This window comes from Camponotus floridanus, unplaced genomic scaffold (genome assembly GCF_003227725.1).
Source record: "Camponotus floridanus strain SB8 unplaced genomic scaffold, Cflo_v7.5 scaffold66, whole genome shotgun sequence".
NCBI lineage: Eukaryota > Metazoa > Arthropoda > Insecta > Hymenoptera > Formicidae > Camponotus > Camponotus floridanus.
The window spans coordinates 376,862-393,624 of NW_020229834.1; the positions used below are offsets into that span (position 1 = coordinate 376,862).

General features: G+C 30.8%; 4 protein-coding genes across 12 annotated transcripts; 3 read left to right on the forward strand and 1 right to left on the reverse strand.

The window, feature by feature from the left end:
• Nucleotides 1-1,049: 1,049 nt before the first annotated feature.
• Nucleotides 1,050-6,517, reverse strand: LOC105257162 (non-canonical poly(A) RNA polymerase PAPD5). Its single transcript, XM_020029337.2, has 9 exons — nucleotides 5,886-6,517; nucleotides 4,846-5,016; nucleotides 4,336-4,693; nucleotides 4,103-4,249; nucleotides 3,824-4,017; nucleotides 3,578-3,731; nucleotides 3,173-3,311; nucleotides 2,038-3,027; nucleotides 1,050-1,803 (listed from the first exon to the last, which is right to left on the reverse strand). Exons 1-8 carry the CDS (start codon nucleotides 6,440-6,442, stop codon nucleotides 2,816-2,818), a joined length of 1,932 nt encoding a protein of 643 aa, XP_019884896.1. The 5' UTR covers nucleotides 6,443-6,517; the 3' UTR covers nucleotides 1,050-1,803; nucleotides 2,038-2,815.
• A 477-nt stretch (nucleotides 6,518-6,994) lies between these two features.
• On the forward strand, nucleotides 6,995-9,403 carry LOC105257163 (mitochondrial inner membrane protease subunit 1). 3 transcript variants are annotated; one of them, XM_025413370.1, is made up of 4 exons: nucleotides 6,995-7,238; nucleotides 8,225-8,378; nucleotides 8,793-8,990; nucleotides 9,129-9,403. In XM_025413370.1, the coding sequence occupies exons 2-4, from the start codon at nucleotides 8,277-8,279 to the stop codon at nucleotides 9,288-9,290; spliced, it is 462 nt and encodes a 153-aa protein (XP_025269155.1). In that variant the 5' UTR covers nucleotides 6,995-7,238; nucleotides 8,225-8,276; the 3' UTR covers nucleotides 9,291-9,403. The 3 variants fall into 3 exon arrangements, with proteins under 3 accessions (XP_025269155.1, XP_011265914.1, XP_011265915.1); XM_011267612.3 differs by lacking the exon at nucleotides 6,995-7,238 and adding an exon at nucleotides 7,866-8,146; XM_011267613.3 differs by lacking the exon at nucleotides 6,995-7,238 and adding an exon at nucleotides 7,866-8,064.
• A 203-nt stretch (nucleotides 9,404-9,606) lies between these two features.
• On the forward strand, nucleotides 9,607-12,445 carry LOC105257164 (trans-1,2-dihydrobenzene-1,2-diol dehydrogenase). Of its 3 annotated transcripts, none has more exons than XM_011267615.3 (5): nucleotides 9,607-9,804; nucleotides 10,797-11,001; nucleotides 11,239-11,515; nucleotides 11,676-12,076; nucleotides 12,280-12,445. In XM_011267615.3, exons 1-5 carry the CDS (start codon nucleotides 9,775-9,777, stop codon nucleotides 12,375-12,377), a joined length of 1,011 nt encoding a protein of 336 aa, XP_011265917.1. In that variant the 5' UTR covers nucleotides 9,607-9,774; the 3' UTR covers nucleotides 12,378-12,445. The 3 variants fall into 3 exon arrangements, with proteins under 3 accessions (XP_011265917.1, XP_011265916.1, XP_025269154.1); XM_011267614.3 differs by having other exon boundaries at nucleotides 9,608-9,804; nucleotides 11,673-12,076; XM_025413369.1 differs by lacking the exon at nucleotides 9,607-9,804 and having other exon boundaries at nucleotides 10,803-10,958; nucleotides 11,673-12,076.
• A 437-nt stretch (nucleotides 12,446-12,882) lies between these two features.
• On the forward strand, nucleotides 12,883-16,721 carry LOC105257165 (trans-1,2-dihydrobenzene-1,2-diol dehydrogenase). 5 transcript variants are annotated; one of them, XM_025413367.1, is made up of 6 exons: nucleotides 12,883-13,031; nucleotides 13,696-13,784; nucleotides 14,970-15,174; nucleotides 15,400-15,691; nucleotides 15,856-16,253; nucleotides 16,494-16,721. In XM_025413367.1, the coding sequence occupies exons 2-6, from the start codon at nucleotides 13,734-13,736 to the stop codon at nucleotides 16,598-16,600; spliced, it is 1,053 nt and encodes a 350-aa protein (XP_025269152.1). In that variant the 5' UTR covers nucleotides 12,883-13,031; nucleotides 13,696-13,733; the 3' UTR covers nucleotides 16,601-16,721. The 5 variants fall into 5 exon arrangements, with proteins under 5 accessions (XP_025269152.1, XP_011265918.1, XP_025269153.1 ...); XM_011267616.3 differs by having other exon boundaries at nucleotides 12,943-13,031; nucleotides 13,696-13,881; XM_025413368.1 differs by lacking the exon at nucleotides 12,883-13,031 and adding an exon at nucleotides 13,485-13,621.
• The last annotated feature ends 42 nt before the right edge of the window (nucleotides 16,722-16,763 follow it).

Consider the following 16,763-nt stretch of genomic DNA (forward strand, 5'->3'; position numbering starts at 1 on the left):
CATATTAAGTGTATATATGAAATGTATAAACATAAATTAGTACATTAAAAATTGTATGAAATATATATTTTAGCTACTGTGGGGAATATGTCGAACTTGGTTGAAGAAAAAGGTAAGTAAGATTTATTTCATTTCTGTACATTTTTCACACATTTTTCGTTTTAGATTATTATATGTATACAAACTTACAAATACAGCTAATTATAAGTACAAGTCGCTGCCAGATTGACAATGTTTAAATTACGTAATCGCTATCTCACTTTCCTTTCTCCTCATGCAAGTTTTTATAGAAAAAAAAAAAAGAAAAAAAACATAGGCAACAGGCATTAAATGCCCGTACTTTCAAAAGTTCGTAATTACACAGTTACGAACTATTAGAGTGTAATCCATTTAGATATTTTTTTTTACAATTTCAATGTAACGGTTGTGAGACGACAGTACAATTCTACAAAGGTAAAGCTTACTGATCGCGTTACAGCGTTACATTATATATTGCTTATTTAAAAATATATACTCGCATGAATATAAATATACACGATTATCAAAATTTTTGGAAAATATGAAGATTATTATAGAGATTCATATTGCTATCGAGAAGTTTTTATAAACTATTTAACTGCTTTTAAATAATAACTCTATGAGGTAAAATCGCTTTCCTGAAAAGTATACAAATGACAAGAAATAATTAAGATCAGACATCGGCATCATTCATATTTATTAAACTCTTTTTTTTTTTCATTTTCATTTTCTTCTTTTTTTTGCTTTTTTACAGAAATTCCAATAATCGCTCGGGAAAATTCGATAAATATGAGTGATTACGAAGTGATTTCGTTATCAAACTTTCAATGTGTGTGATTACGAAATTCTGATATTTATAAAAAACACGTAACTTGCTGAGGATCACTAAGCGATAATAATAATAGTTTACATAGTTTTAAAAATGTAGTATGGCTATATAATGCTTTACAGTAACATTTAAATTATATATTTATATATATTTATATATATCTTTAAGCAATTGACAATTTAATTATTAAATTCAATCACAGCATACAATATTATATACGAAAGAGTTCTTTAAGTTAAACAATATACACGAAAAAATACTAGGTATTATATAATTTAAAAAAAATTTGAAGCTAAATATCCTCAATTTATGTAACTAAACTAAAGAATTTAGGAATCATCTTTGAATCGCACATTAAAAATCGTTTAACATACAAAAATGCAGCTGTACCAGAAAGAATTTTAATCTGACATTATTAAAGAGATTTGTTGCAGTAAATACTCTATTTTCTGTCCTCTTAGTTATTGCGTCAACGGAATGTAATATTCAATAATGAACTACGTCTACCATGATCGACGAACGTAATATACGGAGCTTTTAAGTAATATCAAGGCCTTTTTGCGTATTGTCATATACATAAGTTTCATGAAATGCAATATAAGATTCATAAATATCAGATTCTTCGTTTTTCCCTTTGCATAATGTAAACGTGTGTTTTAATTATCTGATATAAAAATAATACGTCATTGTTGAAGAGATGTTAAGAATTATGAACATTAAGAAATTAGTATTTCTGTACAAAAGAAGATAGATAAAGCAAATTCGCAGGAAAAAAGGAATTGTTGCTACGAAATAGATTGCGAAAAGATTCGAAGCGTTGTCATCACGTTGTATGTGTATATGTTGTATGTATTTTTGTCTCGAGATAATAAGCTATTTTTAAAAAATATTTTTATTCAAAATTTTCTTTCCTTTTTATACCATCGTACTCTATTAGCGCGTGCACGCACATGAACCTGTAATTTTATTAAAATCTGAAAAATATACCAAAATCTTTGCAACAAAGCACTTAGTTTATGTTTAGTAAAAAAAAAATACAGAAAAACAAAGGTACATTTTCAAATAGATATGGTTTCATCTGCGAATTTTTAGTAAAACCATGTAACAAACATTATTTTAGACATTTATAAGTTAAAAAAAAAAGAAAAAACAAAGATTATATATTTATAATAGGTAACTCTTAGACTTACTTTTTTATCTCTTTGACGATATATATATATATTACAATATGTACATTAGATAAGTCCCAATATCACCACAAATTTGCTGTCACCCTCTTGTTATAAGAATATAGTTCCGTATAGAAAACTAAGTTTTTGTTGTCACTATTAGTGTGTTTCATAGTTTTGTCTATTAAAGTTCTCGAGAGAACAACTTATATGCGTGTGTGTATGTATATGTGTATACCCCCCATTCATACACTATATAAATATATTGATATATTACTCATCATGGCTGAACACGCAATTGCTATTTGACGATGGTAATAATTTTCTGATTTTTGATAAACAATAATTGATAAAATATTACTCAGGTATAGCCTGTACAATAAAAGTGAAGTATATAAATGGACTCTATCTGGAATCGCGATTAGAAATTCTGTACGTCTTTGGTACATAAATTTTTTGCGTACAGACAGAAAAATATGATTCTGGTAAACTGGGGAAAAAAAACAAATATGTATATATATGTATATATGTATAGTCATTTTCTGCTTGGGCGTTCTTGTCCTGTACAAGAATTGTAAAATTTCCAAATTGTAAGTTCTCTTAGAACTATAAATGTTTTTTCTTTGTGCCCTCCTATACATTTGAAAATAATAAACGAGAGAAGAAGAGAATCGTGTTAGATGATGATTCGGTTGTTATATAATCGACGTTAATCGCTGTCTTTCTATCACACAGTTATGATATTGAGCTCGCTACTTAAGTGACGGAAGTAATGTTCAAAATTATCATGTACGTTTCATCACCGTACACAATCACCGGTTCCACGCTGCATCGTACATTGCTTCTTACTCTTCCTTAAATTTGGCCTCGAACTCGGACTGTGACTAGTATTATTGTTGTTATTGTTATTATTGTTTCCATTATTGTGAAGTGTGTGCTTGATCTTGTTTTGACCAGCTACATTATTGTTGATGTGATAATTGCTTTTGCTGAAATTTTGCTGCTGATGGGCTGCAAAAGAAAAATATCAATCAGATAACACGAGAGCAAAATAAATTAACATGTTATATTATTCATTTAATAATATCGTTAAAAATTTGTTGCAACAATTTTAAAATATACACATATAGCAAATATAGTCATTTAAATGTCGTACCATGAGTGATTGCCTTGAATGTTTTCTTTCCCGGATAAGAATGAATTTGCTGACTATTATAAATGTGCCTATCTTTGTTTTTATCATTATCATTTTTCCCGCCAGTGTTTGGAGAATTGCCACGACTGCATTCAGAATCCTTAGACAAAATTAGTAATTTCAGATTAAGAACAATCTTATTGCCACACATCTGATAATTACACTTTGAGCTATACAATTTTATTTTCCATATATATATATATATGAGAAATGTAAAATAAAGTTAATATTAAAGGAAAATAAACAAGATACAAGAAATGTGAACAGAAGTATCGATAATGATACAATAAAAGACTAAATAAATATATCTTTCTTAGGATATCTACCATCTATCTATATATTATCTATCATTCTTATGATATTTACCGTATCACTAGCAGGAGCTGAAAGAGTAGATGCATCAGAACCAGTTGAGCTTGACAGAGAATCTCCTTCATTTACAGGTACCTGGAATGTTTCTTTGATCCATCTACGATAATCTATTACTTCGTCAGTCACACGAATTATTCTTCCTAGAATGCTGCATATAATAAAAGCATATCGTTTGTTACAATCTTTGATAAATAAAGAAGAACATAAAAAAACACAATAGAATTACAAGTTATAGATTACCTTACTTTACTGGCGTCATTGATTAAGATATTTAAAGGACTGACTGCTTGAGAAAGAACAAAATAGGCCCAATCAAATGCATCTTTTACATACAAAGCGCCGTAACTACTACGGCCAATATCATTTCCGGGTGTTAGTGGATCTTCTATACATAGTAAGGATGGTCGATGGCCATCTATCATATCTCGTTGAACCTGTTAATAAATATGTAAATTAGTGAAACGCTTCTATATTAATATATAAAATTCTTGCTACTGTAAATATAAAAAATTATTAGACCTCTTCTTTAGATATGTAAGTACCACCATCCTTTACACGAATGCCAGTCTTAACATAGTTGAACTTTCTACCATATAATTCTAAAAATTCAATCAACAATACTCCCAGATTGGCATTTGAACAATAAGCATTTTGTCTTGGATGTAGCTGAATTAAAAGAATTTGATTCAATAATTAATTTTCACTTCAATTAGCTAATTATGATTCTAACTTGTTACAATGATTATACTCACTTGTAAAAAACTAATGGTCATGAGTATTAAACTATAGGAGGATATACCACCGGTAAACACTTCATTAAGATCTCTCTGTAATAAAAATTGCTTCAACACCATGACTAGCTTCTCTAGCACTGGATATCGCTTCTTAAAAGAGTTTATCAAGTCCGCAGACTTGACGCCATTGTTCATGTTAAAACTGATGTCTACTTTAATCTCGCTTTCTTTGTCGGTTAGCTTGACGATCGGCACACTGGCTTTGTCCAAGACTTTAATAGATGATGGCTCAGCAATATTTTGATCTAGTAAAGCACGTTCCAAAGTACGTAATGGAAGATTTGTCCACATTCCTATTACTACCAAATCTATGTCACTGTAATAGCAAAAAACAAAATGTATTATCTATATATTTTGTTGATATATAATGATTCTTATTACATGCAATTATATTTTCTTCAATATTTTAGATATATTGTATGAATTAATGAATTATGAATCTAAATATCTAGATAGGTATTACCATACCTTGTAGGCAAATATAAACCAGTGCGAAAACTGCCAAATACTTCGACTTTAGAGTTTGGCCAGAGATCATAAATTACTTGTTCTATTCTCTTTACAACTCTTATTCTTAAAACGTGCTCTTCGTGCGAGGGACACATGTATGCAAAAAAATCTTCTATTTCCTCGTGTAATCTAAACAAAATACATCATTATATTCATTGTACAGTGTTTTTTACATCGGTTTTAAAATATTTGTAAGATGTCCTTTTCTATTTCATTGTTAGTATAATTATTCTTAGTATATACACTTTGAATATATATAAATTACACAAGATGATGCGTATATAAAAATAATATGCAAGAGATTAAAATAAAATTATAATTATCTATATATCTATTAAAAAGATTTAAAATTAAGTTACATCTAACATAATATATACTCTTATTATATTTAAATATTTCCCTCAAATATATTGATTCGATAAGTTTACAAAGGAGCAATGTTTTAAATATTTGTTTGTAAATATAAAAACATAACAAGTGCAAAATTCTATATTCTATAATTCTCTAAATATCGTTTGAAATTTCCGTCGAGTATTATCTTATACTCTCTCACCTCGTCCTTCAGATTATAATTCCCAACGCGTCCCTTGAATTGTACATCCCAATATAAAACATGTTTACAATTTTTTTTACAGGCCAACGAATTATAACGAAATATAACTTCAAACTTTTTGTAGCTATATGTGGCTTTATTTGTAAATACATAGTATTGGCGTACGAACGCAGAGATGCACGGCATCGTATCGGGGGAAGCCTCTCAGGTGCGGCAAAAATAAAATTAAATCCCACAAAAATTCCAACATACATTCCAATCATATCCCAAATTTCGTTTTCAACCGAGATGACCCTCGTCTTGTTTAACGTCGAACATCGTCCTCGAGCGTCGCGTCGCGTCGAGAGATGTTCCATACAACGCGACCTAACCTAACTAAACGGCCATATGGGCCGCGTGGCGACTATCGCCCGCGGAAGGCAGGACGCTACGCGGGACTACTCACCCGATCACTCCCCTGGAGTAGTGCTTGTTCGGCACGCGCCAGGGACAGCCCCCGTACTCGCCCACGAGGGCCTCGTAATTGTAATTCATGCCGTAGGTGCTGGCACGGTTATCGCTTTTCCTGCGCGACGGATTGTAGTAATTGTTGCAGGCGTTGTGGGGTACGCGATGCTGCTCGCAGTTACCGGCATTGCCATGAACGGTGGCGCGGCCGTTGTTACCGTTGCTGACATTGCCGCCGTTTGCATTGCCGTTGTTGTTGCCGCTGCCGTTATTGCTATTGCTGCTTGCGTTGCTATTACCGAGGCCTAAGCCGGCGTTGGTGCCGGCGATGCCGGTGGTGGATGACGGCGCGGTGCCGGCCGCGGTCGCGGCCGCCGCCGCCGGGCTCGTGTCCAGCGCGAGAAAGTCCTGCTGCAGCCGCACGCCCATCGCGGTGTTCGCGTCGTTACGCAGGGTCAGTACGTCGATGCCCTTCTCGACCTCCCAGATGTGCATCCACAGGTTCTTTGCGGGGCCGTACTGCTCCGGTTGGTACCAACCGATGGTCGGATCCATTAAATTGGCGCCGTGGGACGGGAGAAACCGTCGGCGGTCTCCTCCTTCCTTGCTCTCGTACGTGTGCGAGCGTGTATATGTATGCGTATGTACGTGTATATATATATGTGTATATATTATGTATATGTGTATATATAAATATATTTTTATGTGGATACGTGTTATGTATGTATGTACGTATATATGTGCGTGCGTGCGTGTGTCTGTATGCGTGCGTGCGTGCGGTCGCGCGTTCTCGACACCGTGCGTACGGGCGGGCGCACCACGCACCACGTCGCGTGTCACTCCCCTTGAACGTCTCGCGCGCGTTATTCGTTTATGTCACCCTCTCGATCGCGTATTCACCGCTCTGAACCGAGCCGTCTTGACACTTGTCGCGATAACGCGCACGTCGTGCGATTTAATCCCGGCCCGTCGGTCGGACCGTAACCTGCGTGCTAGACACTAAACTAAACGCGAGAGATTCATACACGGCGCAGGAACACGGCCGAGGGACACGACCGCGAGCCGAGCCCGAGATTCGCCGACGGTGCCCGATTAAGGGGTGATTCTCTGAGCGAGATATCGCGAGATTCTGCGCGACGCTCCGCGAAACCCGTGCCAGTTGTTGCTCCAGTTCGATTCGCCCGTGAAAATGCGCCCATCGCCGCGATCTTTCGCGAGAGTTCCAGCGGAATCTTCGGATTGATATCGATCCTCCCCCGGAGGACAAATTAATTCGCGCCGCAAGATATTCTCCTTCCAACTTACTATCCGTTCTATCTAAAATTCCTCTCTCCCTCGACCGCCGAATAAGGTATGCTTGTCACATTTGCTTGTCGCGTTTAACAAGAGGATTGTTTTTCCAAATCTTTCAAATAGATTTACATAGCTCTTTCTAGGATATAAATACAAAATTTCAGTTTTATATCGTACTATATTTTTCAGGATAATCGTAGCGATCGTTTGATATTTATATTTAAAATTGACACCGTTTGAGCGACGTCAGTTTTTGAAAAAAGCGTTGTATCTTAAATATCGCGTTTCATCCATTCGCGAAAATAAAGATCGCGTGCCAATTCGGCGAAGTTTGTATAGAAATCGGTTTTTATTTTCGTAATAATTGCAATTGGAGAGATTGGAAATAACGTGGAAATAATACACGCTTTTTCGTAATTATTTGAATAATTGCCATTTATCGCAATCGCTCCACATATGTTTGGACAAAAGTCGATGTAGAGTGAAGTTAGCGATGCGCGATCAATTTGATTTTTTGCCAGTTGGCAGTATTGCGATGCTTTATTCGCGTATGTCGCGTGCAATTTATAATACATACTGTACGCTGTATTTTCAAGAGTTTTTAAGATTTATTTATTTTAGCAGCGCGTTACGTGTATTTTGCTTTTGAATTTATTTTCCCCTTCTTTTCCTCCTAATAATCTAAATATAATCTATGTATTTCGTTTTGAGCGTACGTTCAATTTGACACTTTTGCGGTCCATCTCTAGCGGAAAGTATATCTGCAGCGTATGAGATCAAAGGGACATTCCATTTGATGTTAGCAACGCTCGCAATATCATTTCATCCTTGTTCTTTGTCGAGAGTTAAACAAAGACAGATAATACTCGCGAGCGATGCGAACGGTAAGTGGAATGTGTCTTAAAAGGAACAGACCCGTCAAAGTGCAAAATGACACAATTGCAAGATTGCAACATTACGTCAGATGTGAGGAGATTAAATGTTGATTATGTATGTGATTTCATGTTTTGATATATAAGAGAGTTATGTACACGATTCTGACAGATCAGATGAGGAGAAATATTAATCTTCCTTGTCGAGACGAGTGGCACACATAATGTTACAACTGAATCAATTTCTGTATAAGGTTATACGTGGATTCGTAGAATGTGCATGTGTGACATACTGCGTTTACGAATATATAGGGGACATTGTCGTGGTATGTATTAATATATATATATATATATATATATATATATATATATATATATATATATATATAGCGCGATATATTTTTTAAAAAATTTACACGAGAGTTGATATTTCCTTATATTTTATAATTTGATTTTTTCCACATTCTATAGAATTTTTATAGAATTTCTACAGATTTTTTATATGAAGAAAGTTAAGACTTAACACATCGTATCGTATTTTATAATTCGTCTAGAAAAAAAAATTATGATTCATAAAAGAGCAATGTACAGTAAATTTACCTTTTATAAATAAAATGTTATATTATCATACCGTATATATTATATATAATAAAACGCACAACTAAAAATCTCTTGATATAAATTGATACATTTCTTACAAAGGAAAAATGAGAAATATACATGCATGTCGATAATTACAGTGCAGTGGTCCATCCATGGAGCCTACATTATATACTAACGATGTATTAATTATGGAACGAATATCAGTGAGATTACAAAAGCTCAAGAAAGGAGACATTGTCATTTCCAAATGTCCCAACAATCCAAAACAAAATATATGCAAGCGTATTGTAGGCTTGCCTGGCGACAATATAAGGAATGGTCTGAATATAACAACGGTAAAATTATCTATGTTTATTATTTTGCATGAAATATCTTATTTCCACTTTTTATTAATCATATTCATTCTAAATCATAATTTAAAAAATAATAATTATATATTAATGATATATATATATATATATATATCTTTCCAGATACCTTATGGATATGTTTGGTTAGAAGGTGATAACAGTAATAATTCTACAGATTCACGATCGTATGGGCCAGTGTCTCACGCATTATTGCGTGGGCGAGCTTTATGTAAAATATTTCCCTTAAGAGAAATCACTATGTTCACAACAAAATGTGTGACCTAAATTACTCATGTATGGAAAAATATTTTCATTAATTAAGAATTATGGAAGAAATAATTATGGAATAATCTTTTTGATTAGTTAGATTAACTTGTAAGAAAATAAAATTCCTTGTACATGTTATGTATTAGATTTATATAGTATTGTATATTAATATTATACAGATTTATATTTTTAATCCTTTTAAAAATATGGAAGAATATATCTATTTATATATTGATATCTTATACCATAAGTATTATTTTCTATATTTTGTGTGACAAGAGAATTATTAGATTAAATTATAAGGTAATTACTTAAAAAGATAATTTATGTATAAGATCATATGTGGAAAGATGGTAAATTATAAATATTCTTAACAATTCTTATCCATAACATTGGAGGTCGATTAAAAGTCGACGAAAAAAATTGAGTATATATACAATTCGATAATAGGCACCTTCTACATATAGAGAGTTACTGTACGAGATGCTTGGTTTATCCAATTATGTCGAAAAGATATTTATTTTACCAAGATGTGAGTAACTTAATATTTATCTCTTTCTAATTTAAGAAGTTTTTTACCTAGGCAATTGTTAAATTTCTTTCGTTGTTTCTTGTATAATTAGAGATTTCACAGATATTTAAACAAAAATTAGATTACAAAAGTTAGATTAAGATGTATAAAAATTTAGATAATATAAAGACAAATATGAAAATAACAATAAGGCAGAAGGTCAAAGACAATAAAAGTCGTTATAATTAGGATTTTAAATCCAAATACGGAGAAAAGAAACATGCTGAAAAATTATTCTAAAGCAATTAATATCACAAAATTTATATTTTTTTATAACATTGAAAATCGAATCCAACAAAATTATAGCGGTCATATTAATAATTAAAAATCTAAGAGAATATTTAAACGCTTACAAATAACGAATATTAAAACGCTTATAAATAAAATTTAGAAATAAAAAAAGGAATGTTGTAATGTTATAATTATTTAAAAAATTGTTTATGTAGTAGAGATTATTATTGCATATTTATCTGATAATGCTACAGAAAGATATATGTTAATAGAAAGAGATAAACTTTTCAAAATATCAATTTTTTTTTGAATTTTTTTTTAAGAATGTATATTTGCTTAGAGTATTACTTTCTTTAATTTTGTATTTCATTTTATGATATAAAGAATTACACTTTTACATATAATTATTTAAAAAATTACAATCCTTTTAATATCATATTTCCTTCAAAAGTTTCAACGGCGATTTTCAAAAAACATTTTTCTTATATAAGTTTCTATAGAAATATTATTTTTATAGATATTATTTTTACTACACTATTGCTAATTTTTTAATACTTTCTTTAAAATTCTCAATATTCTCTTTTTTTCAATTTCACAAATTTTGTAGAAAAGTGCGAGAGAATGAAATTTTACTTTTGCCGAGGATATTGACATACGAAAAAATTGATATTTCATGCATGTTATGTGTAATTTAGAAAATTAATTTTGTCGAATAAATTTAGAATAAGTCAAATTATACTCTACGATGGGGCATCGCCGGCATAACGCGGAAATTACGCGATTTTATATCGGCGTTGGAGCATACCTCGAAGGACGAGCATATGATAATCGCCATCGCAGCGCAAAACGTAGAGGATCTCACGAACACGTACCACATTCCGAAGGTCTACAATAATTATGAACAATTGGCTTTGGATACAGAAATTGGTACTCGCACGCAATAACATAGGATCTTTTGGTTTTATTAATTCGTATTAATAAGAACTTGCGCGTATATATTTTACGCATCCATCGCCGCAAAAAATTTCCATCTAAACTTTAACATAAAGTCTAGAAATAGAAATGTTTAAAGCATAATATTGCGTATAGATAAAGATAAACATATATATCAAGTTTTTGCGTTGCAATATGTATATTTACATCTATTGTTTTCTTTTTTTTAAGACATTGTATTCATCGGTACAATCAATTCTCAACATTTCGATACCGCAATGTTAATGTTAAAACATGGCAAACATGTTCTGTGCGAGTCGCCAATGACACTGAAGTGGGAAAATACTTCAGACTTGATCGATTATGCACAATCCAAGCAGTTGTTTCTGATGGAGGCTATGGCGAGCCGTTTCTTCCCCGCGTATGATTTCATCAGGCAAGAAATCGAATCCCGCAATATTGGTGACGTTGATAGTATGGATATATTGGAAACACATGAATTTCCAATGTTCGTATAATGTTTATTAAATTAAAATATATGCGAATAAAAAAAGTGAACTAAAAAAAGATAATTTTCTGAAGGACGATGAAATGATTAATTTTTTTCAAGCTGTTTTCTCTTAATCATTAATCGAAAGTTAATTTTTATGATTCTTATGTTTCAGTAGCCAAGTGAACGAGCTGATTCTGGATTCCATATTTCACTGTTTACAATTCGTCTGCTTGGTCTACAATAATGAGTTGCCAACGATTATAATAGGAGATAAAGGAATTCAGGATGGTAACATAAAATCTATAATGATTAGGGTATGCTATCAAAGGAATCGTATCGCGAACATTCTGGTGAGAAATAGTGTGCAACAAGGTTTAGATCCGAGTGAAGCACGTATTTTCGGCACCCATGGTATTATAAAAGTGCCACAGTTCACGTATCCGATAAGGGTCGAAGTATCGAATAGACCAACACCAATGGAGTTTTTGATTCTGCCGAATTCAAATATAGACCCTAATTTTTTCGGATTTTCTTATGTATATGAAATCACTGAGATTTATACATGTATCCTAAATGGTAAATTATGTCTCTTTGTATAAGATTTACAAATTGTGTGTGTGTGTGTGTGTGTGTGTGTGTGTGTGTGTGTGATACAATAGAAAAAGATTATTATATACATATATATAAATTACTACATAAAATACAAGTTTTTTTGAAGTTTGCATATAAAAAATAACCGATTTTATCGATTTTAATATAAAATATTTTTATATATGTAGGTTACACAGAAAGTCCGAAAATGACGCATGATACGTCTTTAGTACTAGCGGGATTAAAGGATATCATTTGCAAACAATTGGATATTTGGTATTCTTAAAATGATTGAAAAACTTGTACATTTTTATAAATAAAATATGCATGCATATAATTTAATATATATATTATACTTATGATATGTGTAATATATAAATACAAAGAAATTTTTTATTCATAATTGCAATATATATCAATTGTTTTTTTTTATACACGTATGTTGAATACGCACACAAACCTATATAAATGCAACTATAAAAAATAAAGTAAAATTTATATAAAATATTGATATGGAAAAAATTGATATGGAAATTGAATCTTTAAAATATGCTTTTATTTAGTTCTAAGTTCGCAAATCTATAATTTTTGGTTTTTTAAAATCATTTTGTACATTTGAATTTATAATGCACATATTGACATATTTTAACAACGAGATACTAATATGTTAACATTAATTTATCTATTTATCGTTTTTTTTTTTTTATCTAAATTCAAATATTTACGCGTCTCTGTATATATGGTATCACGCATGCGCGATAAAAAAATCTCGTCAGCTGATCTGTCACCTGTAGTTTTGACACATTGTTACGCGACTGGTTGTGGAGCAAAATTAATACATCGATTATAATCACTTTGATATTAAAGAAAAGAACTCGCCAGTGAGATATATGAAAGTACTCACGCATCGTGAATATTCATGGCGACAATATAATAAAAAGTTTGTATATAATAACGGTAAACTTCATATAGAATTATATATTTATTACATGTTGCATATATATCTATTATTTCCACTTTTATCATATTATTCTAATTGTAAGTTAATTTAAAAAATAATATTAATTATATTGTATATTAATGATATATATATACTTTCCACATACCTTATGGATATATGTTTGAATAGAAGATAGTAACAATTCTATAATTTCACGATTATACAGATCAGTGTCTCGTGCATTATTAGGTGGATGAAATTTATATAAAATGCATGATCTAAATTAATCATCCATAGGAAAATATTTAAATTAATTATGTATGGAAAAGTATTTTCATTAATTACATATTATAATTATAAAAATAATTACGGAATAATTTTTTAGGTTAGTTAGGTTAACTTGTAAGAGAAAAATTTTCCCTACAAATGTTATGTATTAAATTATGTATTATTTAGATTAGTATACATGTTTCATGTAATTCTTTTAAAAAACTATAGCTATTGCTTATTTTCTTTACTGATATTTTATACCACGAATATTTTCCTTATTTTGCGTGGCGAGACAGATAATAGATTAAATACGTGATAAGGTAATTACATAATTAAAATCACAAGTGGAAAGATACAAGACATAAACATTCTTAACGATTTTTATCCATAACAGGAGGTCGATTAAAAGTCACCGAGCAAGAAAAAGAGTATATGCAAGTTGATAATAAGCAGCTTCGATATAAAGGGCTACCGTGCCAAGTGGTTAGTAGTATACTCGAGTATATCGTGACAAATACTTCGATTTTATGACAGCACAAGTATAATTACTTTTTTCTACTTTAAAGGACTTTTATCTATGGTAATTATGTCAAATTTCTTTCGTTATTTCTTGTATAATTAAAGATTTAAAAAATGTAAACAGATTAGATTACAGAAATTAGGTTAAGTTGCGTACGAATTCAGATTTATTTATTATGAAGACAAAAGCTAATATTATATTTGTCATACGACAAATTTTTTAAGCACATTGATTGGCTGCGGGATAGAAAATTTCTAAAGATTCAACAAATTATTATCCCGCAGCCAATCAATGTGCTTAAAAAGTTTATCATACGACAAATGTAATATTAGCCAAAGGCGAAAATAGATTGTTCAAAATAATAAAAATTATTATAATTAGAACGATTTCAAATCTAAATACGAAAATAAGATACTAGAAAATAATTTTAAAGCAATTAATATCACAAAATTTATATTTTTTATAACATTGAAAATGAATTCAGCAAAATTACATCCAGTGCATTAATAATAAAAATCGAGAAAATATTAAAAATATTGAATATCATAGAAGAAAAGAAATTTGCAATTTTATATTTGTTTAAACAAATATGTTTATAATAGAGTTTGTTATTGCACTTATTTATCTGATAATGCTGCAAAAAGATACATGTTAGTAGAAAGAGATAATCTCTTAAATTATCAATTCTTTTTTGAAAAAATGTATTTTTTAAAGAATGTATTTGCTTAAAGTATTACTTTCTTTAATTTTATATTTTATTTCATGACACAAAAAAAAGAATTATATTTTTACATAGTTATTAAAAAAATAATTTTTACAATCCTAATTTACAATTCCAACACCAGTTAAATAAAGTAATACTCAGGCAAATACAACTCCTTTAACCAATTTAATAGTTATTTTCGAAAAACACTATTATTTCTAAATATTATACTATTATTAATTTTTTAATATGCATTCTAAAATTTTCAATATTTCCTTTTTTCCTCAAATTTTGGAAAAAAAGTACATTTTTAAAACACTAGAAAATAAAATTTTACCTTTGCCAAAGATATCGAAATGTCATATTGAAAGAATTAATATTTCATGCATATATTAGTAATAATGAAAAATGTTTTAAAATTAATTTTGTACTCAAATAAATTTAGATGGCTACTCTACGATGGGGCATCGCCAGCGCGGGGAAGATTTCGCACGATTTTGTGTCGGCGTTGCATACTTTGCCGGCGAACGAGCACAAGTTAATTGCTGTCGCAGCGCAACAATTATCACGCGCGCAAGATTTTGCGAATCTCCACAACATCCCGAAGGCTTTCGATGATTACGAAAAATTGGCTTTGGATAAAGATATTGGTACTCGCATGCAGTAACATTGGATTTTTCGGTTTTATTAATACATAATAATAAGAATTCGCGTATTTTACACATCCATCACTGCAAAAATTTCCATCTAAACTTTAACAAAGTCTAGATAGAAATATTTGAAGCATAATATTGCGTATAAAGATAAAAATATGTATGTTAAGTAATTTTTTACACATAAACCTATATATTTATATTTATTGTTTTTTTGTTTAGACATTGTATACATCGGTACGATCCATCCTCAACATTTTGATATCGGAATGATGATGTTAAAGCATGGCAAGCATATTCTATGCGAGAAGCCGTTGACAATGAATTTGAAACAGACTACAGAATTGATCAATTATGCAAGAAGCAAGAAGCTGTTTTTGATGGAAGCTGTGTGGAGCCGTTGTTTCCCTGTGTATGATGCCATTAGAAAAGAACTCGCATCCGGCAACATCGGTGATATTCATCAAGTGACGGCGTCCTTCGGTTTCGGACTATCTAACGTATATCGTGTAGTGTTCGTATAAAGTTTATTAAGTTAAAATATATACGAATAGAAAAAGAAAAGTGAAAAAGATAACGATTGTCTAAAGTCTCTAAAAAATGAAATGATTAATTTTCTTAAGCTATTTTCTAGATTCATTAATCGATTAATTAATTTGCATGATTCGCATATTTCAGTAAAAAGGAACTGGGTGGCGGCACGATTCTGGACCTTGGCATTTACTGTTTACAATTTGTCTGCTTGGTCTACAATAATGAAATGCCAGAAAGTATAAAAGCCTCCGGAGTTTTAAATGAGGATGGCGTCGATATATCCATGTCAGCTACTTTGCTCTATAAAGGGAATCGCACCGCGACCATCACGACACAGGGATTTGTCAATTTAACAAATGATGCGTCTATTTGCGGTACCAAGGGTATAATAAAAGTGCCGAATTTCTGGTGTCCGACAACGGTCGAACTACCGAGTGGTACATTGAACTTTCCCCTGCCTCAATTAAATCATAAAATCAACTTTATAAATTCTGCTGGACTTTCTTATGAAGCCGCCGAAGCTCGTGCGTGCATCCTGAAAGGTAAAGTGTCTCTGTATGAAATTTGTAAATTACATATATATAACTAATTACATATATATATAATACTACCGAAAAATAAATTATGATATAAATATATTTATAAATTACTATATTGAATATAAATTTTTTTATAATAAAAGTTTATTTATATACAATGTATATAAATATATAAAATATATATAAAATATATATATTTTATATATTTATAGATTTTAATATAAAATATTTTTGTATATATAGGTTTGATAGAAAGTCCGAAGATAACGCATGATACATCTTTATTACTAGCGAGACTGGAGGATGAAATTCGCAAACAATTGGGTGTTGTGTATTCTCAAGATGCTTGAAAAATTTGTATATTTGTTATAAATGAAAGATATGTACGCATATGTATAATTTAATATATACTTTACAATTTTATACTGTAATATACAAGGTATAATACAAAGGAACGTTGATTGTAATATATATCAATTGTTTTTTTATCTAAATATTTTTTTAGGCATGTGT

Coding starts and splice junctions, on each gene's coding strand:
- LOC105257165 (XM_025413367.1), top strand. CDS start 13,734: ATGCAAGTTGATAATAAGCAGCTTCGATATAAAGGGCTACCGTGCCAA. Junction 13,785..14,969: donor AAGGGCTACCGTGCCAAGTG/GTTAGTAGTATA, acceptor AAATAAATTTAG/ATGGCTACTCTACGATGGGG. Junction 15,175..15,399: donor GGCTTTGGATAAAGATATTG/GTACTCGCATGC, acceptor TTTTTTGTTTAG/ACATTGTATACATCGGTACG.
- LOC105257164 (XM_011267614.3), top strand. CDS start 9,775: ATGTCGAAAAGATATTTATTTTACCAAGAT. Junction 11,002..11,238: donor GGCTTTGGATACAGAAATTG/GTACTCGCACGC, acceptor CTTTTTTTTAAG/ACATTGTATTCATCGGTACA. Junction 11,516..11,672: donor GAAACACATGAATTTCCAAT/GTTCGTATAATG, acceptor CTTATGTTTCAG/TAGCCAAGTGAACGAGCTGA.
- LOC105257162 (XM_020029337.2), bottom strand. CDS start 6,442: ATGGATCCGACCATCGGTTGGTACCAACCGGAGCAGTACGGCCCCGCA. Junction 4,018..4,102: donor CTTACATATCTAAAGAAGAG/GTCTAATAATTT, acceptor ATTTATTAACAG/GTTCAACGAGATATGATAGA. Junction 3,312..3,577: donor CAGCTCCTGCTAGTGATACG/GTAAATATCATA, acceptor ATTTTGTCTAAG/GATTCTGAATGCAGTCGTGG.
- LOC105257163 (XM_025413370.1), top strand. CDS start 8,277: ATGTTACAACTGAATCAATTTCTGTATAAGGTTATACGTGGATTCGTA. Junction 8,379..8,792: donor ATATAGGGGACATTGTCGTG/GTATGTATTAAT, acceptor CGATAATTACAG/TGCAGTGGTCCATCCATGGA. Junction 8,991..9,128: donor ATGGTCTGAATATAACAACG/GTAAAATTATCT, acceptor ATATCTTTCCAG/ATACCTTATGGATATGTTTG.